The 26,205-nt window shown below is 33.5% G+C and overlaps 2 protein-coding genes across 2 annotated transcripts in view; one reads left to right on the top strand and one right to left on the bottom strand.

The window, feature by feature from the left end:
* LOC141449235 (uncharacterized) overlaps nucleotides 1-22,617 on the top strand; it is a 94,485-nt gene extending 71,868 nt beyond the window's left edge. Inside the window, exons 3-4 of the mRNA XM_074118455.1 lie at nucleotides 19,199-19,312; nucleotides 21,909-22,617. Coding sequence (XP_073974556.1) covers nucleotides 19,199-19,312; nucleotides 21,909-22,088 — 294 coding nt within the window. The 3' untranslated portion in view covers nucleotides 22,089-22,617. The remainder of the gene's footprint in view (nucleotides 1-19,198; nucleotides 19,313-21,908) is intronic.
* Nucleotides 1,293-26,060, bottom strand: LOC141449233 (uncharacterized). Its single transcript, XM_074118449.1, has 2 exons — nucleotides 25,707-26,060; nucleotides 1,293-3,126 (listed from the first exon to the last, which is right to left on the bottom strand). Exon 2 carries the CDS (start codon nucleotides 3,108-3,110, stop codon nucleotides 1,824-1,826), a length of 1,287 nt encoding a protein of 428 aa, XP_073974550.1. The 5' UTR covers nucleotides 3,111-3,126; nucleotides 25,707-26,060; the 3' UTR covers nucleotides 1,293-1,823.
* Nucleotides 26,061-26,205: the final 145 nt, after the last annotated feature.

Genomic DNA, 26,205 nt, shown 5'->3' on the forward strand with positions numbered 1-26,205 from the left:
AATAGATAGATATTTTCTACGCTTTTCTCTAAGAGAAGGCTACAATTTTTTTTTAAATGTTTTTCAAATTTAGAACATTTATGAGAAAAGTAATCTAGACTTTTTGGCAAACTGTTTCAGTAAAATCTATTTAGAATTGAATTTAGATAACTGTATCAATTCCTTCTAGAAGTGTCATATTAGAAACTCTTCGGTTTCATTAACTCATAGTACAAAAACCAATTACGGGCAGGCGTTCTTGTGAAAAAGAATGATTATAATTAGATATTTAATAAGAATAATGGCGCAAGAAGGCTCAATGGTTAGTTAGAGCTATGTGCTCTTATATTTTCTCTTCCTTGGGGTTTCTTGTACTTCTCTGACTGGGGATGGACGGTGTAATCAATCTGTCACGAGAGAACACTGCCCAAAAGGAGCTTTACACTGAAAAAGGCTAAGTAAATTAAATTGAGCAAATATTAGTTGCAATCAGATTTGAGCATATACCATTCATAAACTTATAATAATAAAGTTAATAAAACTTTTGGAAATATTTTTTCGAATGAAAAAAAAGGCCATATTTTTTTCTCATCTTCAGCTAAGCCACCAGCCACACCATCTCATTTTTTGTACTTTATTAATCAACGGAATTTAAAAACAATGCAAGTAGAACCTCAAATTGTTCGAACCCCAGTTCGAATCCTGCGTATGACTACTTTTTTTATTTGTTAGAAAAAAATTGCTTACATTAAAGTATGAGCTTCAGCCCCAGTCCACGACACCTAAACTGGACGTTGACCCCTGCCTGAAAAAGTAGGCGATTACTTTACTTTACTTTTTACTTCTTTGGTTAGAAATTTTTCTGCTTACCCATCCCCTTAAATAAAAATTTTTAATTATTTTAATTTGAGAAAATGCGACTCTAGGCATAGCTAAATCTGACCATTTCTTAAGCCAGCAATGTCTTTAGTACCTCTTAGTGGATAGAGTTCTAGGTTAAACAATTTTTTTTTTTTTGCTGCAGTCGCTAAATAATTGGACTATAAATTAGACTCAATTAAGTGGAGGAAGATTAATTCTATCACTAGTCAATGAAAATAGTATCTGAAAATATCTTTGCTTGTTTGAATACTGTTGCTATGTGAGCTTAATTTAAACTTACTTAAGTAAGTTTTCATTCAGATAGATTTCATGTTGAAAAGAATACTCCCCTCACAAAAAAAAATACTTTTTGGTACATCACTTAATTAGACATTATAAAAAAATTATTCCATCAATTCATGAAAGACAAAAATTGATAAAAAAAATAATGGTTTATTTATTATACTAGCAAAAAATCGTTTTATTTCTGTTTAATAATATGTACTACAATTGATTTACACTTACATACAGTTGATCTCAATTAATTTAAAATATAAAAAAAAATAACTAAATCAAAAATAAAATTTAAAATACATAAAAAATAAAATTTAAAATACATAAAAAATTAAATTTAAAATATCTAAATAAGATCTCTTAGTGTGCCCAGCGCATTCAAAGTTGACCGACCAACTTATTTCAGTAACAGAACATCATAGATGATTGATGTCCAACTTAAGCTATCAAAATATCATATCTAATTAATACCATTGCTACCAGAAAACTGTGGCACATCATGGATGTTCCGCATCTAGCAAGGATAGTGAAGTTTTCAGTTTATGTTCAGCCGTACTGCTACATGGAGAGCTGGTTTCAGCTAGCTCAGTAAAGTCTTCTAACGACCAGTCGCTCAGCAATAAAGAAGGCAGAGAATTGAATGATGTCTTTCTGGCCCTTTGCGATCCTCTACCCAGATATCTATATTGTTATTGATTGCTGGTATCAGTTGGCCTCAAAATGGCCGATAATTGTGGCGGAGGATCTTTTTTTTTAAATGCGTAGTTAGCTAAAAATTTAGAAGCTAATATTGGCGCCGGAGCCGTTGGTTGAAAGTTTTGATATTTCCTTACGTACGGTCTACCTCTTTCCATCACTGTAATCGTTTGCATACCTCTCGGTAAGTATACTGACAGACCCTGTTGGGGTAACATGGTTCTTGCGTTGTGAGGCCTACTTGGTGTCCGGCTGGCCGGTGCTCCCAACAGGCGAGCTCTCATTCTGGCTGCGTACACAGTCTTCAAATAAAGTCTGACTAAATGGAATGTTTTACGAAATGCTTTATTTCTTATTTTAACCAAACTTTCGCAGTAATCTTTTATATCTTCCTGGCCTCTTCTTAAGCCCATGTCCACTAATGTTCTGTGCATCACAGCTCTGAAGTCCATATGGCCTCTCGTTAAATCCCATTGACAATATGCGTTACAGGTTAAACACATATTTCTAAGAAACTCTTTAACTATGTCCACTAAAACTAGCACCACAGATTTTGTCGCTTTATCAACACCAAGTTGGGCTAATATTATAACTACGGATTTTTGTAACATTTTTTGAATAGTCTTTTTTTCTAAATATGGTTTTGGATGTTGATAAATTGGTACGGAAAATTTGAATTTTTTAAAATGTTTAACTTTTCTTTTCCTGATCACCATGTCGGGTATTGGTGGAAACTTTCTAAATTCTGTGGTCTTCGTGTTCTGCGCGATACGAAGCAGGGCGCTCATAATTCTAAAATGTTGATTGAGCCGAATAGTATGGTGCACAATATCATTGGCCCTGCAATATTCGTAAGGAACTTCTTCAGTTTCTTTAGCATCATCATCCGGTGGTATTCTATAAGGAAATACAACTTTAGGTCCTTCACGTTTATAAGCTGTCCGTATTATTGATTCAATTTCCATTGGTAGATCGCTTACAGATGGTGGTGGTTGTTCGAAAGTACCTCTATCTTCATCTTGTGATCCTGCTGAAACCCCAGATTCAGCTGAAGATTCCTCTTCTACACTACATTCTTCTGGATCATCATCCTCATCGTCATCATCGTCGTCATCTTCATCTTCATCTTCCATTGGTTCTTCACGATGTTCACTTTCTTCACCCACTGTATCATCTTCACGTTTACGTTCTGGTTGTTGTTCATCCTGTATCTCACCCCAGAGTGTGTTCAGCATAGAAAATGAGGGCTCTTTAGCTTCTGCTCGGGTTGAAGTACTCATTCTTATTATCAATTACCTGTGAACAATCAAGAAACAAAGTTGTTAAAATTTAAGTTCATGTTTAAAAACGTTAAAATTTAGACAAAAAAACAAGATGGTGACCATTGATTTTTTTTTTTAATAAATTTAAAACAAAAAGACAAATTTTATACTTAAGAGAATAACCAGAACTATGACACGAATTAGTTCCTCCTTATTTTAAAAATGTAAGATTTACATTATACAATTCACCTTTCTTAAAAAGTTAATTTTAATATATTAATTTTGTTTAATAATTAATAGATACAGAAGTGTTGGTATGTTGTACATGAAATCGATATGTACTTTATTGGCTTGGCAGTTCACCTTGATTCAGATGAATCTAATACTCTAGAAGAGCAGAAATATGAGGTCAATAGGAAATGTCATTGAGATGATAGCAATCTGTGTCAGTTCTCTGATCTCTTTTCTTACAGTAAATCTGCAGACGATGGACCCACCACCGTTACAGTTCTAACAGCACACGAACAGTAAACACCATTGTTATCTATCAAACCTGTACGAAAAGTACCACTACATAAACACTACAAAGTTTTGTAACTGTCAGTTGTAAAAGATATCTGGGTGAACACGTGGTGTCCGTGTGAACAGAACTCCCACTAGACGATACGGTTAACAGAGCTGCGACAGTTAGGCACTCAATAACGTACGAAACGTAAGAAATGGGATAATTTCTGGGTAATGCTTGTTGCTGTATTAGACCAGTTGAACAAATTTTTAGAAGATAGTTTTTATTCTAACGTAATCTTAAATATGGAAACTTCGTTAAGCGCATCATTAAGAGGGCATCTCCACTTTCAATTAAAGTACTGTCAAATCATCTACTTCCTTGCATATTATTCATATAGCCAACGAAGTGTACGGAAAAATGGAGATCAACTGAAAAAGTCATTGAATTGAGTTGGCCATAAATAGTACAATTCAAACAAAATATATCTTTTGATACACTTGAAGCAAAAGATTAAATGTTTCTATTGTTTCTTCACAGATTTTACAACATTCTAATCTCAAAGGTTTTCCTCAACATTTAACCTTCAATAGTCTAATAATACTTCAATTTTTTCCTACTACCTTCAGAGTAAACTAGTTGGCCTCAATTATTTTAGTCCCTCAGTTACAATTTTCAAGTAAACAATACAAAATCTAGTACTAACAATCAAGCGACTTTTTAAGCACGCAATTTACGAGTAAGTACACCCAACTCTTTTTCTACACGGTAGATACGTTCCTTAGAAAACTCTGCGAAAAAAAAAAAATCGTGTAAGATGAAAAAACTAAATATTTTCCTATAACTAAAAAAAAAAGACGTGCAAAAAAAGTAATAATGAAATCCATATTACATATTTATAAAACAAAACAATTGTGAAAATTCGGTCCATAAGTACATATACAAATTTTTTATTTTTTTAATCATTTATTTAGTTACAATCAACGCATTTTGCGTTATAAGCAACAATGATAACAATATATAACATTCACACATATCAGAGTGGAGAAGTTACCCAGCAGGTAACACTCCAAAAACATTCTAAATTCTACTGACTCTCTTCATCAGAGAGGAGATCGCGAGGCCACTGTCGTTTAAGACGTCTAGAAGTGTTGTTTGGAAATGTTATAGAAGATAGATGTTGTACAAGTGGATTGTGATGTGTTTGAATGTTAAGATGGAATTTTCTGTATCGTGTTTTTGCAACTTGTGTGACGAAAGGAATGTTCAAGTCTGTGTGAATGGTTTGATTGGTGACGTAGAAAGGAGCGTTTACTATAGAGCGAAGAATTTTAGACTGCAAGGACTGGATCCTTTGCAGATTTGAGCGTTTGGTTGAACCCCACAGTTCGATGCCATAAGCCCAGACTGGCTTTAATATACTTACATATGTAAGTCTTTTGTTGTCCAGAGTGAGTTTTGATCTGTTGTCGAGTAGTCTTTTCAATTGTCGGAAGCGTCTGTTGAGTGATGCGTCGAAGAGTGAAAGTAATGTTTTGAGATTTTGTTTCGTTCAGTTTGATAGCCCATTTTTCTAAGGAGGTGAGGTGAGACTGAAGGTTTCTATAAGATATTAAATATACAAATTTAAATTGAAATTAGGAATAAAAATCAATTTCGCAACTGTTCATCGCTACTTGATAACAAGCGTGCACGTTTATTACGAACTGGATCAAAAATACTATCATCAGTAGATATGTCAGTATATGGTTGATATACTGAACACTTTCAACACTGAATAACGAAATTCAGTATTCAAGTTGAAGTACAACGAGAAATAGAAAAAAGTGATAATAAAATTCGGGTATTCCCCTCGTATCCTCCGGAATAAAAAAGTAAACAAGCCATGAGGTTATGTGATGTCAACAAGACCAAGTCACTAACAAATGTGGAGGCATAAACCAGACCGACTTCTGATCACACTGTCAAAATTAGAAATCAAAAATTTTGGGAGAGGATTCGTGCTAGAACAAAAAATTCGTGTAAAAAAGCGAATTTGAACTTCAAATTCGTGTAAAAAAAGAGTTAGGTGTAATTAATTTTTCTCGAATTTCACAATTTGTCCAAAAAATGTATTCAATATTACACATTTTTACTTTAAGGTAACGAAAAATTTAAATAAACTACGGGAGGTAACCAGCAAGGTAATATAAATATCTCCAACGAGTCCGATATATTGCCATTCTGTTCCATTACAAAAAGAATTAATTTAAGAAACATTCTTTTGAAACATATGATACCTCTGAGAACAAATATGTACTTATACCATCACTTCTGGCCTTGGCAATGAATACTTTTATCTGGGTTAAATAAGGCATTTTCTAACTTCTGCATTTTTTTTACTCGCCTCGAGGACCACTCTTAATGGAAATTTCCGATTAAAGCTTACAATCGAGAATCCGTTCGATCGTAATACTCCCCCTAGAAAGGAAGAGTAACTAGAAGAAAGAAAGAGTAAACAGTCAACAAATATTTAATTATACGATTAAAAGAACGAAGGGCCAGAGAGGAGTCTTATTTTTTTTTTAAGGTTTAATAGTTTCATATTTGAATTTAAAGGAGAATGGACCTTGGGAATTTTCTATTGAACTAGAACTCGTTTTCGGCTCCATAATGTCCGGAAACAAGTTTTGGTAAGCCCGAACCGTCTTGTTTACATCTTTACCTAGTCAGTCTTGCGTAACTGGAAGGATACTTTCTACAATAATGACGACGCAATAAACTTTTTTGAGAGCCTACAATGATTTCCTGATTTTATTTATTTATTTTTTTTATCTTCAAACAACGTCCGCCTTTTATCAACAAAATAGTTAATTTTCAAGAATATATCTTTAAGGCGTTTATAATATATTTACTATTTATATTTCTACTTGCATATAATCTAAACTACACGAAAATGTATCTTTGTCATGACATAATCAATGTTAGAAATCTTCTTTTTTAAAAATGGAAGTGGAAAGAGAAAGAAAAATTTCAAAGAAAATGCTTTTTATTAACCAGTAAAGCAACCAAATCTCTGTTACGGTGCGTTCGACGTGTACTCGTATACTCGTTGTGAAAATTATAAAATTGCCATTAACGATGAAATTTTAATAATATTATTTGGTGGGATATTTCCTTTATCTTACCAAAAGAACTGCTAAGTATTTTATACGGAGGGTGGTGGAGGGAGCCAGCCAAATGATAAGTGGTTGGTACATGTTTGATATCCCCATTAGAGATTGGGAATTACGCACACAAATAGAAGCTCTCAACCCTTGTGCAATTCCGTTTTTACCTTAGATAGAGGTTCAGACCTCAGTACGAGCATGATTTCATTTTGCACAGAATTCAAAGCTCTCTTCTTCCTTGTAAAAGCTCTTGCGTCCCTAGTTAACTAGGGCAATGCATACGTGAAGTGGTGCAAGATTTTGAAAGAGCACAGAATGCTCTGTAATCTCAAGCCCCAGAGAGATTGCAGAAAAAGTGCTTGCAGTGACTATTATGACGTTGTAAACTTTTGGTTGTTTTGCCCTGCGTTTGACGTGTGTACACGTCATTGTCTGATTTTAATTCCGCACACTGTGGGTTTTTTTAAAAAACTAAATTCCACGCTTAACTGGTTAATTTAAGATCATTACCTTTTTACGGCAGCAAAATTTAATAAATCTTTAAAATCTTCGTTTTATTGCATAACAGACTTACCTTACGTATAACCTTAATATTTTGGACAGTCATTAGTTATTTTAAGGAGGAATTAAAAACAAGAAATTTCAAAATCATGTGAATTATTAAACTCTTATATTATTTCTTTTTATACATAATTTATATTAAATTTTCAATCTATATTGAATCTTTTAAAGCAGTAGTTACCATTGTACTAAGAAATAAGCCTAACTCAATAAATTAAATGTAATATATTAAACATTAAACAAAATTAATTTGCTGGACGATTACAGTTAAACTTAAGAGCTCACAGTGACGCGTTTCATTCACTTTACTAAGCACCAGGTACTTAGATCATTTAACTGCTGAAGTTTTTATATAATATACATATACGAAATAGAAGCGAAGAAAGGAATTAGCTTAGGTAGCATCACGGCCTGGGCTCGAGTCCAGTCAAACAGAATAACTAAGGAGAAGAAATAGAGCCGCCAGGTGCGCTGAATACACTTGTTAATTAGTGCGTGCTGCTTTACCGCTCGAGTCGATGTAACAACAGGTCCAGTAGTACCATATTAGAATAACATGTCATTCGGTATGTCCAGCTCAGCTGATCTGGCCTTATAGTAAAGCACTAAAAGAAACTAATGTACTTCATGTACTGAATTTAGCTTACATTGCAAGTACAGTCGAGCCTCCCATAAAGGACACTCTCACTAGCGGCCACCTCTATTTACGGACAGTTTTTGGATTTCCCCGTTTTACCCCCTATATACACTTTCTATATAAAAGTACCTCCGTCTAACGGACACTCTACATAGGCGACCGGCGGACATTGATTTTGGGGGAACGGACTATATGTTTCACCTCCCACCAACGACCACCTTATTATTAAAAGTTCTTTTGACGCGGTGATAAAAATAATTATCCCCTCTCAAGTTTTTGTTTTTTTCTGGTTTTTCCTAAAGTTTCCTATACAAGCTCCATACATCTTGTACCATTTTAATCATTTTTAAATATTGCTTTGAACGAACATATCATTTTTTCAGATTTGTCTCTCAAACGAAAGTGGTTAACTCTAAATAATTTTTTGATAAATTTTTTGGATAATTAAGAAAATCTTGATGCATATCATATACCTAAATAATTATGCAATTATGCATGTTTTTAGATCTATTAATAATAAACAATTTTTAAATAGATGTTTGGAAAAAACCTCGTATTTTTTCATTATGAAACTTGCCTACCTCTTTCTAACGACCACCTCCAAACAGCGGCCACTTTGCTTTCCCCCGCCAGTGTCCGTTATTGAGAGGTTCCACTGTATATACTTCTTTTTGTATAAGTCAATGCCAAAAGCACATTTCAATAATGGTATATATATATATATTCGATGTGTTTTTTGAGCCAAGCACAATTTTAAATTAGTTTCTTAAGTTCCATAATTAATAAGAAATAACGAACCTAATTATTAGCATGAACTAATTGAATTTAGAATAATGTTTGAATTTATTTTATTGTGAAAAGATTTATGTCCACCAAGTTAAAGGAAACTTTTAATTATTCTTTGCATTTAAATGAATAATCGGCAGAACCTTCATTGGCAATTCTAAATAGTGTTATAAATTCTAAATAGAGGCTCGAAAAATATTATAGATAAACTCTAATAAAGTAAAAATAGTGCCTTAAATCTTAAAAACCAACTATTCGAGCACGGTACTTCCACTTCTGGCAGTAAGAGAGAGAAATAAATAATCTTTATTGATATAAACAGTTTAAAAACATAAAACTTGGACATTAATCTGCAAAAAAATGGTGGAAAGAGCCAATGTTATTTGTATTCAACTACAATTACACACTAGTATTATAACGTTCCCATTCGCACGATACACATACCATTACTTTGTTAGTGTACAACTTATATGGGTAATTTCACTTACAGATATACATTAATTTATACTACACATACACACTGCCATTATAATATATTGTTAAATTAACATTATGTGAACACTACTTTTTTTTTTAATAAATCACTATTTTCCTTTTTATAATAATCCTCTACTTTCTCATTACTTCGCAATTTCACTATTTCCGGTTTGATTATCTTAATCATTAGGCAAATATCTCTAGCAAAAAAAAAAGTATCTTAAATTCTATTTTAGTTCCAACTCTTACTCTACTATAATAAGAGAAGTTATTTAATCGAACAGATTCTCTATTTGCGTTTCCATCTGATAACATCAGTTTTGGAGAGCCCATGAGTTCCAAAAAATGTTTTTTACTGATTGGTGGGTGTTCAGCGAGTGAAGGGATTCATTCATACAACTTGGCACTCATAGACGGCAATTATGTGCAGTAAAAATCAGTCAGCAAGTGTTAATTTGGTCTTCATAAACAGATGACAAAATATTTTCAGATATAATAGAATAAATGGTATACGAGGGTCGTTTGAAAAGTCCGTGCAAAAATAAAAACTACTTAATTTTTGGGGGTAAACCTTTTTTATTTTTCAACATAGTCTCCTTTTAGGCTTATACACTTCGTCCAACGCTGCTCTAGTTTGTTGATCCCTTCCGAATAATAGGATTTGTCCAAGTCTGAAAAATAGCCATTCGTTTCTACAATCACCTCGTTTGAATAAAATCTTTTTCCCGCCAGCCATTTCTTCATATTGGGGAACAAATAGTAGTCCGAGGGAGCCAAGTCTGGAGAATAGGGGGGATGTGAAACGAGTTGGAACCCTATTTCCATTAATTTTGCGACCACAACTGCTGAGGTGTGAGCTGGTGCGTTGTCGTGATGGAAAAGGACTTTTTTTGTGGGCCAATCGTGGGCGTTTTTCCTGCAGCTCGGTTTTCAAACGGTCCAATAACGATGAATAATATGCACCTGTAATAGTTTTACCCTTTTCCAGATAGTCGATGAGGATTATTCCTTGCGAATCCCAAAAGACAGTCGCCATAATCTTCCCGGCCGAAGGAACGGTCTTCGCCTTTTTTTGGCGCAGATTCCCCCTTGGTAACCCATTGTTTACGAGTAGATTGTTCTTTGGTCTCAGGAGTGTAGTGATGTATCCATGTTTCATCCACAGTGACGAAACGACGCTTAAAGTCCTGCGGATTCTTCTGGAACAGCTGCAAACCGTCCTTGCAACACTTCACACGATTTCGTTTTTGGTCAAGCGTGAGCAATCGCGGCACCCATCTTGTGGATAGCTTTGTCATGTCCAAATGTTGATGCAAAATATTATGTACCCGTTCATTCGAGATGCCCACAGCACTAGCAATCTCACGCACCTTCACTCTTCTGTCATCCAACACCATATCATGGATTTTATCAATGATTTCTGGAGTAGTAACCTCAACAGGGCGTTCAGCGTCACTTGTGCCCATATGGCCACTCCGAAAATTTTGAAACCACTTATAAACTGTTCTAATCGAAGGTGCAGAGTCACCATAATGTTTATCAAGCTTCTCTTTAGTCTCCTGAGGCGTTTTGCCTTTCATAAAGTAGTGTTTAATCAACACACGAAATTCTTTTTCGTCCATTTTTTGAAAATCACTCGACTTCCTCGATTCAAACGAATGCAAAACACAAAGAAATAGACCGATCTGGCTGAAACTTGGTGTGTGTTCTTCCAAGAGATGCTACTAACTAAACATAACCTCGATACGCGCCAGTGGTGCTATCTCTCTGACTTTGCACGGACTTTTCAAACGACCCTCGTACATGAACAGTCCTGAATTACGCCTCTAGCTGCTGGATATTAACAATAAATGACCAGCGCTTCCAATAAGGTTCGACGGTCCTCCATTAGATCTATGGAGTTGTTGTTTGGAGGGTGAAGCCTGAAGTCGAAGAACAAATCAAGAGTTAAAAACCTTTAAAGAGGATATTGAGGCATATTTTTTAATAAAATTAAACAGACTTCACTCGGCTGGACTTTTAGCAAGGGTGCAGCAAAATGATACCTTAAGAATTTAAAGTCGCTTTTTCTCTTCAATGAATAATTGGAGGACGGCTACACATTGCTACGTAATTTACAGGATGTTCAGCATGGAAGGCGATTCTGGGCATCATTTGCAACAAAAAATTCTATATAAACTATGGCTCGATTCGGCTTCGTTTTATAGATATTTTTCAAGGTATTACTACTTTTTAGCTAACAGTTGCCTATATTTCTCAAACTATTAAAACTAAAGCGATTTCAATAAGCTCATTAGAAAGAAGGTTAAATTTCCTTTTAAATAAGCTAGTTTATATTTCAAAATAATAATATCAAGTAGGGAAGGGATTAGCTATGAGGTTAGCATACTGGACTCCCACGCGGCGGTCCCGGGTTCGAATCCAGCTGCTGACCCTTAGATTTTCTCTTCCTAGGAGCTTCTTACAGCTCACTGTCTGGTGATGGACAGTGTTGTCTGTAACGAGAGTACACTGTCTGGAGGCTGGCAGTGCACTGGAAAAAGCTCCGGGCGCCAATAACCTTAGATGTTGACGCGCCTTAAATGATTAAAAAAAAATAATATCAAGTGTTTCATTTTGTGGCCCAAACATAAGAAATAGCAAGTTTCTAATTTTTTTCCCAAAACTTTCGACTTCATTTCTCTCAAAAATATTATATATGTATAAAATGTACACTACTCATGAAAAAACGTCTACATACAAACACCTTTCGAAAGGTAAACCATGAATAGTGGTTATTTTAAAAATTGATGCAGAAATTTCTTATTATTTGCAAAAAAAAAAAAATAGACGTCAAAACAGTGTCGGCATTATGAAAGGAATTCACCTAACATAAGAATTGAAACTTGAAGCTTGAAACTATTTGAACCCGGTACCCAGATGGGTCTTACAGTTTTAACGATGACACTGTTACATTCTAATGAGTTGCATTGCAGATGAGATTTTACCCGTTACTCTGGTTTCAAAAAGAATAAACCATATTTATTCTATGAGGCATTAAATTTTATATATTTGTAACAGAATCGTTCTTTTAGTTACAAACGTAATTTTACAGTGAAATCCGAATTAAATAATACAAAGGGAAACATTTGAAACGTCCATGAGATAAATTACTTTTGAAATTAACTAATCTCATTCACTATAAATAACTTATTTTTCCTATTATTATTATTATTATTTTCACTTTTGTAATATCATATTAAATTAGTAATGCAAAAAATAATACGGTTAAATTAAATTGAGATAAACTGATGTGATGTCATAACTGATGGAAATTAGTGTATACTGGTTAGAAAGGAACAGCTCTAATTATTTAGAATGGAGAATAATAACACAGGTGCGCGGGTGTGTACGGCTAGTGAAGGATATTGAACTGTAAAAGTAGGAAATGGAAAGGAAATGATATGGCGGCACACAATAGACCAAAATATGTTCTATTAGGTCAGTGGTGTTCATGCATTGCACAGAATTTAATTAGAACTACATTCCTATTCGTCTATTTTTGAATTAACTTAGAATTAAACTGACTAATTTCCTTTTTTATATTCATCTTCGAAACGGAGATACAGCCAATTCGCCTACAGTGCCACACTTGTCATTTCATTGAACATTTCAGTTATCCAGCTTTCTTAGACAAATCCAATGTTTACCGGTAAGAGGGGTTGGGTGATGCTTGATGTTCGAGGTGTGGCTATTAAATAACGAGACTGATGCTGCTACAGAAGAACTATGCATGCGCCAAATCCTAACGACCGACAGCTGTGCAGCGTAAAGCCTTCTCTTTCGATTGCAGCGTCTCACGTGTTTGTAGGGAAATCTGTCTGACCGAAACCGTCGTTTGTGTTAGTTTCGTTTTGCCGAAAACATGATACTAAACATGTAGTCGAGCAACGAATAGTCGTGAAATTTCACATGAAACTGGGTAAAACCGCTACTGAAACTTATCTTTTATTAAAAGAAGTTTATGGCGATGAATTTTAATCACGTGCGCAAGTTTTTAAGTGGTTCAAGCGTTTCCAAGATGGCCGAGAAGACGTCGGAGATGATGACCGCCCGGGTCGCCTTTTCACCTCCAAAACGGATGAAAATATCGATTATAATTAATCAACATTACTACCGTGAGGTGCTTGCTCAACTCCGTGAAAGAGTAAGGAAAAAAATTGAGATAAACTGATGTGATGTCATAACTGACGGAAATTAGTGTATACTGGTTAGAAAGGAACAGCTCTAATTATTTAGAATGGAGAATAATAACACAGGTGCGCGGGTGGAAGAACAAGTCATGGGTGCGGGTGGAACCCGATTTGTGGAAGAACAAGTCATGGGTTCACCATCAAGACAACGCGCCGGCTCACACTGCATTGTCTGTCAAGACGTTTCTAGCCAAGTACAACTGGTCCCAGTTTTAGGCCATCCACCTTATTCGCCTGACCTGACCCCATATGACTTTTATCTGTTCCCCAAAGTCAAATCTGCATTAAAAGGAACACGATTTCATTCCGATGAAGCTGTGAAAAAAAAAGCGGCACGCGTCATACAGGAGCTCACAGAAAAAGACTTCCAGCACAGTTTCGAACAATGGTAAATTCGCTTGGAGCGTTGGAGGGATATGTATAGGAGGGGTGTATATTGAAGGTGATAATAACTAAATATGTATAAATTTAAAATAAAATGTTTTATAGCAATAGTCTCGTTATTTAATAGCCACACCTCGTATTCATAGTTTGGTACTCGAGCAGATAATTTTAGAGAAATAGAATAAAATGGAAAAAATAAATTTCTATTTTCAATTTAACTTAATATCAACCAAGAGCACCAAAACTCCACCAACATGAATTAGTCATAATTTTTACATTTTAATCAAATTTCTGAATACCTATTTCGAATTCTCAGCTTTTGTTTCGATACTGTAAACCAACTTTGATCTAAAAGACACGTCTTTCTATTACCCCGATTAAAATTATAATTGGAAATTCTACAAAAAAACCGTCGAGAGATCAGAGACAGCTTGCAAAACTGTGCTATGGTATTTTGTTCAATTCTCGGGCTTTTAAATTTTAGTTAGAGGTAAATAATCAAATTAACAATGGAAATTAAATGACTAATGTAGAGTACAATAAACCAAATCAGACTAGAGCTGTGGGTATCGGCCTAACCGATTCAACATTCCAATCCAAATTACTCCGATGAATTGCTGGCTTGCCTTAAGATTTACTCTTCACAACGAACCCACATCCCTTACGTACAAAAACTTGCCAAGGCAAAATATAAAACTGCTATATTTATAATCACTTCCTAATCTTTCTTCCCTCCATATCCTTGACAATCCGCCATGGCCGTTAAACCGCTAATGACCCCGAGATTCCTTCAGACCAGATTGAAATTAGTGGTATCTTGTAGAGAGAGTAGTTCCCATTGGGCAGTTTCTCTTCAACTGCTACTCCAAAAAAATAATAAGAGAAATGCGTAACTTGCGTTTGCTAATCGCCTGCTAAGCTAGCAGAACATCAGCGGCTAAAGTAGCTGAGGAAAAGGACAAGATACGAGGTCAACGAATCAGTGGTTAATTTTCTGAACAGGCATTGTCCTTGGAATTTTCGAATTAACATGGTTACCTTCAAACATCAAACTAAAAATACTCTCCCTGTCAAAATCGACTCTGTCGATATAGATGCCTCAATCGTTAATCTGTGTATTCTTCATTCCTTATTCAGTGATACTGAGGTAAAGCCTTAATCAGTTCTAGTTTTCAGAACCGTTCAATTAAACGATATAACTTTAATTTTTGAATGAGATGTGTCCTAGAATTAATTTATATGAGGAAGAAGCTGCTACGACAATAGCATTGCAAACTGGTTTCGAGAGAAAGGTTCATGCGAAAGAACAAGAGGACAAAGTCGTTAGGGCAGAACCAAGCGCTTTTCAAGAGTAAATGTACAACTAGACACGACTATCACGAAAGTACAACAGCAAAATTTAAGCATTTTAAAAGCAAATTATTGACGAGAGGCACTAAACTGAGGCTCTACAAGACTCTTGTTAGGCCCTTTTTGGTGTACGCCTCGGAAACATGGACCATCTCAAAGGCGAACGAAAACCGTCTGCTAGTGTTCGAAAGAAAGTTGCTCCGTAAAATTTATGACCCAGTACGTGAAGGCACGACATGGCGACGTAGGCACAACAGGGAGCTATATGCATTATTAGAAGAACTCCCGATAGTAAATTGGATCAAGTTGAGCAGATTGAGATGGGCTGGCCGTATAGCGAGAATGGATGGTGACGAAATTCCCTCCAAACTTCTACGCGAGACACCAGACAGAAAACGAAGAATTGGAAGGCCCAGGTTGCGATGGCAGGACGGTGTGGCTCAGGATGCTAAGAGCATCCTTCGAGTTCGTAACTGGATGGCGGTTGCTAAAGATAGGGACGACTGGCGAAAACATATTGAGGAGGCCAAGACCTGCATCACTGGGTTGTAGCGCCATGAAAGAAGAAGAAGAAAACAGCAAAATTTGGTCTATCAAGACGAGAACCTACACACCTCTTCCAGAACTGTAGGTGAACGTCTTTAGAATCTCCAAATGGGCATAAGCGAGTCTGAAGAAGGCCAAGAGAAAGATATATCGCCACAAGGATCCCCTTTGAAAGAGAAGGGTCACTAATGTTAAGGAAGGTAGATGCTAATGTTGCCAGGGAGTGCATTTATTGTCCTTGCAATAATTGTTTATATAATTTATTTAAATACATTTCATTTAACTGAATTTCCAGGTAAAGGTATCTTTTTTATCTATTCAATTAATAGGTGACGAGCTGCGTAAATAAGAGGGGAAAAGGAAATGATAAGAATAAGACCTGTTAATGAGATTTCCGTCTCTTACTTGGCCAAACATGTCTGTCCAGATTTGTCTAAGTTAATGGTGGGACAGACAAATACTTAGAAAGTTTCATAAACATCCAAACTTTTACTTTCCAGCGAGTTCTCGGCCTTCCTCTTGTTCCTTCAGAAAAGGACCGGTTTCCTCTACATAAATATATGTATATATAAAATGCGTAAATAATAACCATCAAGTGAACCCAAATTGGTTACACCTAAATACTTCATTAGCATCATCTAATAGTTTTTAATAGACCAAAACTTATGATTAATATATCGAGTAAGAAGGTTACAAGTTACTTTCTCTTTTAACTTTCATTTTAGGAGCTAATGTATGCCATGCCCAACGATATAACAAACTGGATCTTAAAAGTCTTTAAATTTAATATCGAAAGCACAATTACCTTTGATATCCGTTGATAATTTTAAATTTAAAATCATCTTAAAATTTATTACAAATAAGAACAATCATGTTATTATTTTTTTTTTTTTAATCTTTTATTGCAATTTACCACTGCAACAGTTGTTGCAACAAGCAAATACGGTGAAAGAGAAAAGAAATAAAAGGAAATCGTGAGTGGAGAAGGCACCCAGTGGTGCCACTCCAGTAACGTGCTTAAGATAAGAGAAGATCACGAGGCCATCTTCTCTTCAATCTCCTTAGAGGATTACCTGGTAATGTGGAGGAAGATAGGTGTTCTATGAGAGGGTTAGGATGAGCTGCTGTAGAGGAATGAAATTTGAAGAAACGAGTGTTAGCAAGATCTGTAATGAAAGGAATTTTGAGGTCATTATGTTATTTAATTTTCAGATTTAATTAATAAATAGTCTACACATTAGTTTATTCGACAGAAACAAAATAACTTAAAATTGTAATTATAATTATAAAAAATAAAATAAAAACACTCAACAAAATGTTACTTCCGATTTTAAAATATCCTTCAAATTCAAAATTTTACTTTAAAAAGTAAGCAAAAATTATGACAGATATAAGTTGAAAGATTAACAGTTTTAATCCTACGCTAGTTAGGGACGTTTCACACGGAGCAGTCAACAAGATGCAAGGTTTTGTGTCTTAGTATTTGCGTCTTGATCATGACCAAATCACATGTATTCTACGAGTTCTTACCTTTACAATGTATTAATAAAATAAAAATTACAGTTTAAATAAAATAATTAATGAAATGAAATAAAAAACTAAACCAGGAAATGAACTTCACAAAGTGAAACAAATTTGAGAAAAAAAGAAACCGTTAGCAACTTGACCGACCAATTTACAGTGAATGGTCTCCATTTAAACTGGCACTTGCAATGATAGTGTTATTAAAATAAAGTCTATATATTATTACCAGAATTATTTACCAAGTGGTTAGTTTATAAATAATGGAAACAAAAGGAAGGCAGTAAGTTATTATCTTTTAGCAAACACTTTAAATCATTGTTTAATAACTGTAATTTATTTAACCGGTATTGTTTTAATTGGTTTAAAAAATATAATTACTTCCTGTATGCATGAAATTATTAAAATTTTAATTAATTGTTTAATATGGTAAAATGTAATGATGGTACATTTATTTTGTAATTTTTTTTTTTTCTTCTTATTTACTTTCTATTACTAAGTAAGTATTAAGATTGTTAATTTTTTGACAACCAGTTTTTACCCAAAATATTCGTTTTGAAACCCCCAAAAAAACTTAAAAAAGTGGAATAAAAACTGGCCTGTGTTAGTAGAATTATAGAGAAATGTTAGCTCTATAACTGATATAAAAATGCAATGTTTTAGTGGTAATAGTTAATGAGATATAGAAGGTTAAATTTTGAAGGTTTTCAAACGTGTTCAAACTTCAAACCTTTATATCTCTCTTCTTATAGTTCAGAATTCCATGAATTCTTTACCGAATTGTAGAGAAAAGTTAGCTCTATAACTTAAAATTGGAATGATTTAGTGTAAATAGTTATTGAGATACAGAAGGTTATGTTTTGGAGGTTTTCAAATAATACGTTCCAATTTCAAACCTTTAATTTATGAGAAGGAATACATATGCCTTAGTGATAGTGTCTGGTTACAACTAGATCCTTAAGATTTTTTGGGAGCAGCCTAGAAAATCAAACTCTACTGAAAGCCTGTATTAAGCGCCATTTTCTTGAGGGTAAGGAAATCCCACTTCTCCTCCACATGAATATTGCTTTGGTGAATACAATGACTGGAAGAACTTGCGTTCCATAACATAATGTTAATTTAACTGTCTCAAGTAGTGTTGCTTTTATTTACTTGATATTTTATAAAACAGCCACAGTTTCGTTCGAGTGGTGGATTTATTTTAAGAAATAGAATAAGAAACTAAGGACTTCATAACAAATTTCATGACTAGTATAATATATGGAGCTATTAACAACATAAAATGTTGAGCTAGATAGACAGTTATAAAACGGCCGAACAAATTGGTATAGATAACAGCGTGGTTAATGCTTGAAATTAGACTCACTTTTGCTGATGAAGTTCTGGTTCACAATCTGGCTTTTACTCGTATTGTTTCCTTTGTTCGGCTCACCACCCTAATGTAGTTAGGGTAATTTTTTTTTTACTTCTACACCTGCCAACCGCACCTAAACTCAGTCCAACTTAAATTCCCATTTCTGATTCTTGTTTCGAATACTCAACTTTTTGTCTGCAGCTGTTACATACACATGTTTTTCCTAAAACTTTTTAAAAATGAGCGCACATCCAAAAACTGAGTTGTTTTCTAGAATTTTTGATGGCATAACCTACTTGAGGTAACCCATGCAAAATTTTACTTAATAAGACAAAAATAGAAAAGGGATTTAGTTCAAAGGTTAACATATTGGACTCTCCCGCGAAGATCGTGAGGTCTAAACCGGCTGCTAGCCCTTAGATTTTCTCTTCCTAGGAGCTTCTTACAGATATTGTCGCGTCTTTAAATAAAAAAATAAATAAATAAAACAAATAATACTTGTCGCGTGTATGGATGCAAAAACATTATTGATTTTTTTTAAAAATTTTATTCTCGAACTTCTTCTTTGTGAATTCTTTGTGTTAACGACTTATTCTGTTTCTAGATGGAAGGAGCGCCAGTGTACACAGTACCCTATCCACACAGTATGACTCCACAGTTCAGACCTCCACGGCAGTACAGACACAGAGCACATACCCCCAGACCATCCTCACAACAGGTGAGTGTTGATAGAAAGTTCTTTTTTTTAAATTATTTTACAGAAACTAACATTTAGGTTAATCCCCATCGAATACAGTCAGTATAATTTTACGAAGTGTAAAAATGTTTATTTCATTGTTCACTGAAGAATTTATTCGCAGATATACGTAGTACAAAACTATCGGAATCATTTTATTTCTCGGAAGAAAGAAATCTAAGTTAATAAAATAATGAAAGATTATTTAGTAAAGGAGTCTAAAAAGCATTAAGCCAACTTCAGGGCAAACAATTCTAGTCACTTAATAGAAGCACCTTGAAAACTTGCAATTCGTAAGAGGCATTTGATTATTAAACAAGTCCCTATAGAAAAACAAGGTAGTGACTTGGGACTTATAAATGTACTACCAGAACCTTTTTTTGATACAGTTCTCTGTAAGAATTACCCAGAAAGGTGAATGAAATCAACTAACCTCTAGAGAACCCTTTCGGGCAACGGCAGACTAAGACATATACTTTGGAAGGGCTCAAAGAGATTCCGTTGGGAGATGAAGGAGCCTCCAATACATTTTCTGATTGGAATACTAACATTATCAAACCAGGACACTAATCGTGCGTAGGAATTATCCTCCAAAAATACAATTCAGACTACAATAATTAGGGTTAAATTGGGGTGAAGTGCTTAACGTGCCCGTACTAACACAGCCTTTTTTGACCGCAGCGGATTTATATTATGTAAATGCAATAAATGTAGTCCTTTCAGTATAAAGTAAAAAAAAAAAGCCTATTTTTTTATGCGGGCTTTACGTCCAACTGTCAATTAGGTGTCGTGGACGAAGGTGGATGCGTTATAAATTCCTTTTATTAACTATTGAATACCAATAAGTTGGTTTTTTCCAGCCCTCATAAAAAAAAATGGTTAATGTGCAAACAAGACCACAAAAACAATAAATAAATAAAATAGACTATTAAATAAAATCCAAGGCCTAAACTGGGCATCGAACCCAGTAACCACAATACATCTTACCTTTGCGGGCCGCCCCTTACTGACGTGCATATGTGATTATGGTTCAATGTTTCCAAATGGTTAAGAAATTCTGACAATTTTTGTCTACTTTATCAAAAGTAGTTACTTCAAGGGTGTTCATTAATTCTGTGATCACTTATTGTACATCTTATTTTCATCTCAATATTATATCAAAAACATACTCATACTTAAATACCTACTGCAAAAAAAGTTTGGTTTGGCGATTTTGCCAAATATCTATCCGCCATCACATGCTAGCATGTGCCAAATTAAAAATATTCCAAAAAAATTTGCCTTGGGACGAGTATTTGATTCTTGTGGCTTCATTATCTTTTAAAATTTGCTTTTATTACATTTATCTTACAGTCTCCAGTAATATAAAAACTCTTTAATTTAGATATCTGTTGAGAATTAGTTAATTGAATTTGATTACTTTTTTTTCTGCCAAAAAAAGGTGCTATTTTCATCAAGTTGTCTTTATTTGATAGAATCAGATATCAGTTAAAATTCATGTATTTTCCCATTTTTTTTATTCTGACTTTTTCAATTTAGTGTCCAGTTTTCGTTTTATGCTTTCCTTCTAACACAATTGCTGTGCTAACAATTTTTTTATCACTTTTATCATTATTTTACTTTTTAATGATATTTTTTATTGTGTGTCACCCACATTGTTGTAATCTTTATTAATTAATATCCACACTTTTTTTAAAAAAAATCTAATTTCATATCTTAATTAGATATTACTGTAATATGCTTCTTTTATGTCGTTTAAGTGGAAGAAAATAATCTTTATGAATAATGAGAAATGTAATAAAAATAATAAATCTTTGTCCTAATTGATACGCCCTGAACTTCACCCAGTTGTACGCTTTCTGCACATATTCACTTATATATGTGAATAACAAAACTTATTTATTACCAATTGCTTTTAAATGTTTCTTTTTTTTTGCTTTTTAATCATGAAAAACTAAGTTTCTAAAATATTTATAACCACTTTTCATTGGCTTAATAAAAATTAAATTCTGTTTCAAATTTTAAGAACACAGTTAAAAATATTACATAAAGAAATAGATTAACGTATTTTATTCACTAAAAACAAACTCAATTAACCATTGAGACTTAATAATAAATTATTTTATTATTGACATACCTTCTTATAAAACCTATATACTATCTAGCGGTCAGCATGGTAACTAAAACTATTTAAGGTAAAATACCACTAAATTCTATATAATAATGATAATCTAATAACTAATGATATCTGAGAAATAATAAACTTTTATATTTTTTTTTATTATGAGTGAAATCTAAGTGTTTTTAATGGGATTCCTCAACTAAGAGAATATTACATTTATTAATAAGTACCGATGGCTCAGACCAAATGATGGTACACATATAGGCACTAGTTTATAACAAAAACACTAAACGGTAAATAAAGTCAATTAAGGACAGTAATTTAACTAGTTTAACAGCTCATGCTTTCCACTAAAGCTGAATCCAGTAAAAAACACTAATGAATATGTTGCCAATATAAGCTGAAATAAAAAAAAATGATTTCAAAGTAACAATAAACTGAATTATGATGTTTCAGCTGGTTCCAGAGCCTGTGAAGAAAACCAAGAAGAAAGAAAGAGAGATTACTGATGAAGAAATTGAAAAAACTTATACTGGGTTGGACCGAGAAATTGCTGAAGAATTTATATCGATAGCTATGCAACCAAAACCACCTAGTTCTCGCAGTGAATCTTCTATTTCACAAATCATCCCATAAAATTTACAATAATTGTTGCTGTAATAAGTGCAAAATACGTAATTGAACATATGAACTATTACATTTCAGGGAAGAGGTCAAATTTTTGATAATAAAAAAAAAATTTAACTAATAATTGACTATTTTTTATATTATTTTATAAAAGATAATTTTTATTCTTCTAAAACGAAGAAATGTATTGAAATCACTTGATAAAAGCCCAACGTGTTACCATTTATATTTGTCCCTACAAAAAGTACATATTTATATTTAATATTAATTTTAAAAGGTTCATTTATTTGTAAATAACTAAGTGTTCTTTTAAAACTAACAGAGTTATATTTTTTGTATTTTAATTACGAATTTAATATCATTCAAATTTTATGTTAAAAGCTCTTATGAAATACAAAATTGAAATGTAAAAATGTTATTGTGAATAATAAAATGTAAAATTTTGTTTATACCCGCTTAGATAAGCCACAAAAAATTTAATATTTTTTATTACAAATAATGTACATACTTTTGTAAATAAATTCATTTTATTAATTAATGTTTTTTTTTCTTTAGATAATTTTTAATAACATATTTATTTGCCAACTGGGAAACATTCTTCTTAAAAAATCTTTTGGTTCTGATCTTAATCAACATTGAAATGCAAAGCTATAAATAGAAGAACAAGTGACGCCCACACATTGTAATCATTTACTCTGAATGATAATCACAAGAAAAGCAGAATAAATAATATGTAGAAAAACTATGGGGAAGTAGAAAACCAAAAAATATAATATTTATGTCAGATATGGGAGAAAATAAACAGAAAGTAAGTAGAATAATAAGTAGATGTACGAAAGCCTAACAAAACAAATAGAAACTTTATAGCTAACTAAAAACATAAAGAAATGGTATGGAACATACACAGCTTTCTCTTAAAATTATTACAATTCTAAAATTAAAAATTAAACGAATAAATGCCAACCACAATTCCGCAACTAGATTTTTTTTTAGTGAAAGGTACCGTGATCTTATTAAAATAGGTAAAAAGTAACAGAACAAATATTTTCATTTCTAAGGTACGAAAATATCGGAATACAGGCTTGACTTACATTCCTTCTCTTTCCGAGTTGACTATCTGACAGACTTTAATCACCGTTGATGGAGGAGGACATATCTTCTCTGAAGGTATTGAGAGGAGGTGGTGCGATGTCATTAAGGAGTGATTTTCCCCAACTGTTGGGCCCCTTCCTTGGTGATGAAACTGGATTTAAATTAGCATTCATCCAGTATCTTTCATTTGAGGGAGTCTTCGTCAGAATATTTTAAAACGCGTTGAAGGCAAAGAATTTGTTGGTACAGAGAATGATGATCCAGGTTGCTGAATGGTGTAAGGCTTAAAAGATCTATTTTGATAGTAGTGGAGTACAACTCGTTAATAAAGGAAATTCCGAAGCAATGGTGTCATCTCTTCTTTAGTAAAACAGAATAGGATTACACCCAAACGAAAAATAACTTCATTAATTCATAAAATACTGGTGTAAATGCGACCGCTTACCCGTTACATTCGCACCATTGGACAAAAGATTTTCTCATAAAATTGCTGTTCGAATCATATAATAATTATTTTAATAATTGAATTTTAAGAATCAATTTTAGAACGAATGGAAATGGCAGAAATTATTGTTTCAAATTTTGTACATTCCAAGGTAAGATTTCTGTCTTGTTCAAAGCAAAAGAAAACAGTTCGAAGTGAGACTCTTTTGTAGAAATTAGAACCAACTGCGGCTAATTAAGCTTTATTTAAAAATATTAAAGGGAAGAAGCTTCTTGAACCTCTTTCTGATCCCAGTTTTCTACCATTTATATCAGACTGCAACAAGTAATGAGGAGAAGTTCTAGGATTGATTCAAGTACAGTTTTTATAAGTTTTCCCTTTTTTCTAGAAATTGCAAGTTGTATCCAAAGGTAATATAATGCTCTAAAGGAGAGGTTTGGTCACAAGTATATTCTATCTGAATTCAATCAACAAACATGAATTTGGAATTTAGCCTCCAAAAAGCGAGTTGTCAAATTAGAGATTTGTGCAATACACGGAAAGACAGTTTAAGAGCTCGAGAGTAGTTAGGAATTATTATCTTAAACAATTATGCAGTCTAAATAAAACTCTGCCTGGCATGTTAAAAGAATGCAAGAATGCCCCGCTACAGTCTTCAAAAAAATTCTAAAATTGACGTTTTCGAGGGAAACTTACTATTGTAGTTCCTACAGAAGATACTAAAAATATCTTTTTTATTTAAAAATGTTTTAAATATTATTATGAAAAAGAGGACTATTGATTGAAGGGTTTTCTCTTAAGCTTATGCCGTTGTAGAAGTGTGGTTATTTCTAGGTTCCTGGAATTCGCATATAAAATGAACGATGTCTTCGTTCAATTTATTTTTATAGTTTTTAGTGTTAAGTGGAAAATAATAATAGGAAGGGAATACTTTTTTACACGATGAGACTAAACGACATAAACCTGGGAATTGAATAAAAAGTACGTAAGAATCTACTTTAATACATTTGTTAAAATAGATGTGATACGTCACGTTTAAAATTAGTTAGTACCACCAGTAAGTAGATTTTCAAGTATTTCATTCAGTAACTTTTATCACCAGCTATTTTTGTATCGGCTGAGGATTAGCTCTAAGATTGAAGATCAAACAGTGAAAACAGTTATCTTAGGGAGGCCAACTTGACTTGTAATCTATAAAATGGTTAATAAACACCATGTTATGCATTATTTGTAGGAGGTACCCTTGTCTGTGTCCCCACTCGTATCTAATATCCAACATATTAGACAGTTGGACCCAATACTTAGATGGGTAACATCAAACAAAATTATCCTTAGAAAACGGAATGGCTGGCTACGGTGCAGGATCCTTGACACCTTCTACCGTCTTGAGCTAGTGGATGCACTTTTGTGTTTGGAAATTAAGAATTAAGGGAAAAGCAAAGCAGGGGCACAAACGGATGTCTCAGGACTAAAAATTTTATTTAAAAGAAGTTTGGCAAGGAAATAGGGTATATATATATATATATATATATATATATATATATGGGAGAGAATTTTGGGGGGCATGCTGATAGGGCACGATTGAGTATTGTCATCTACACAGGATGGGTACGACGGTCAGTCCTGAGTATAGAACTGTGATGGGGAAGTTACCTACTTCGCCAATACTAGGTTTAGTGTATTCAGGAAGCACAACAAAGTCTCGTGAAATTAAATTCGCTACATTCTTCTCATTTATTTAAGATTTTAGCAATGGACAATATAATGTGTAAATAAGTAAAGTAATTGCCTATTTTTTCAGGCGGGCTTTACGTCCAACTACCAATGAGGACAATAAAATGTGTTGTTGCTTAAATAGTTTTTTTTTTTTTTTTATAAAGACTGATATGGGGAAAGTATCACTAGTTAATTGTACACTACTACATTGTATCCCTAATGCAACTTTTTTTCACAAATACTAATCTCTGAGTCATTTGTATTTGGCAACGAAACAATTTCTACTTTTCGATAGAAAACGATGGAACCTGAGAAGGGAATGAAAACTGTTATACCATAATTATTTAATTAATAAGTTTCTCAGTGATACTTACGCAATTTTAATAGATAGTACAGGACATCAACGGAGAAGTCTTGACTTTAGTTTTTCACTTTTTTATAGATTTTAAAATACGCAGCACAACACCCAAACAGTTGAACCTGCGACGTATAACCAGCCTTACTACCTTCTCTTAAACACTAGTGATGGGCAGAACGAGTCCGTCTTTGGACTCGTTGAATTTGAATCAGTTCCAGGGTTGGAATCGATTCCAACAACTCGTTCACCGATTCCGGTCTCTGTACTTACCCTATGCATTAGTAACATTGTAAAAAATATCATTAAATGTTAGCTTTCCCAGTTAATAACAAAACTATATTTCTTTAACACACATTGAGTACTATCCCTAATTTCCAATTGCACTGATAAATTTAAAATTAACAACGTAACACAAAAATTAACATAAAAATAGACTAGTCAATTATAAAAATTAAAGCAATGCTGTTTAGTCATTATCTAGCTTGACCACTGGAAGACTGGAGTTAATGTGCTTC

Source organism: Rhodnius prolixus, unplaced genomic scaffold, assembly GCF_049639745.1.
Source record: "Rhodnius prolixus isolate KJV_2025 unplaced genomic scaffold, Rpr scaffold_2, whole genome shotgun sequence".
In the NCBI taxonomy this organism is placed as follows: domain Eukaryota; kingdom Metazoa; phylum Arthropoda; class Insecta; order Hemiptera; family Reduviidae; genus Rhodnius; species Rhodnius prolixus.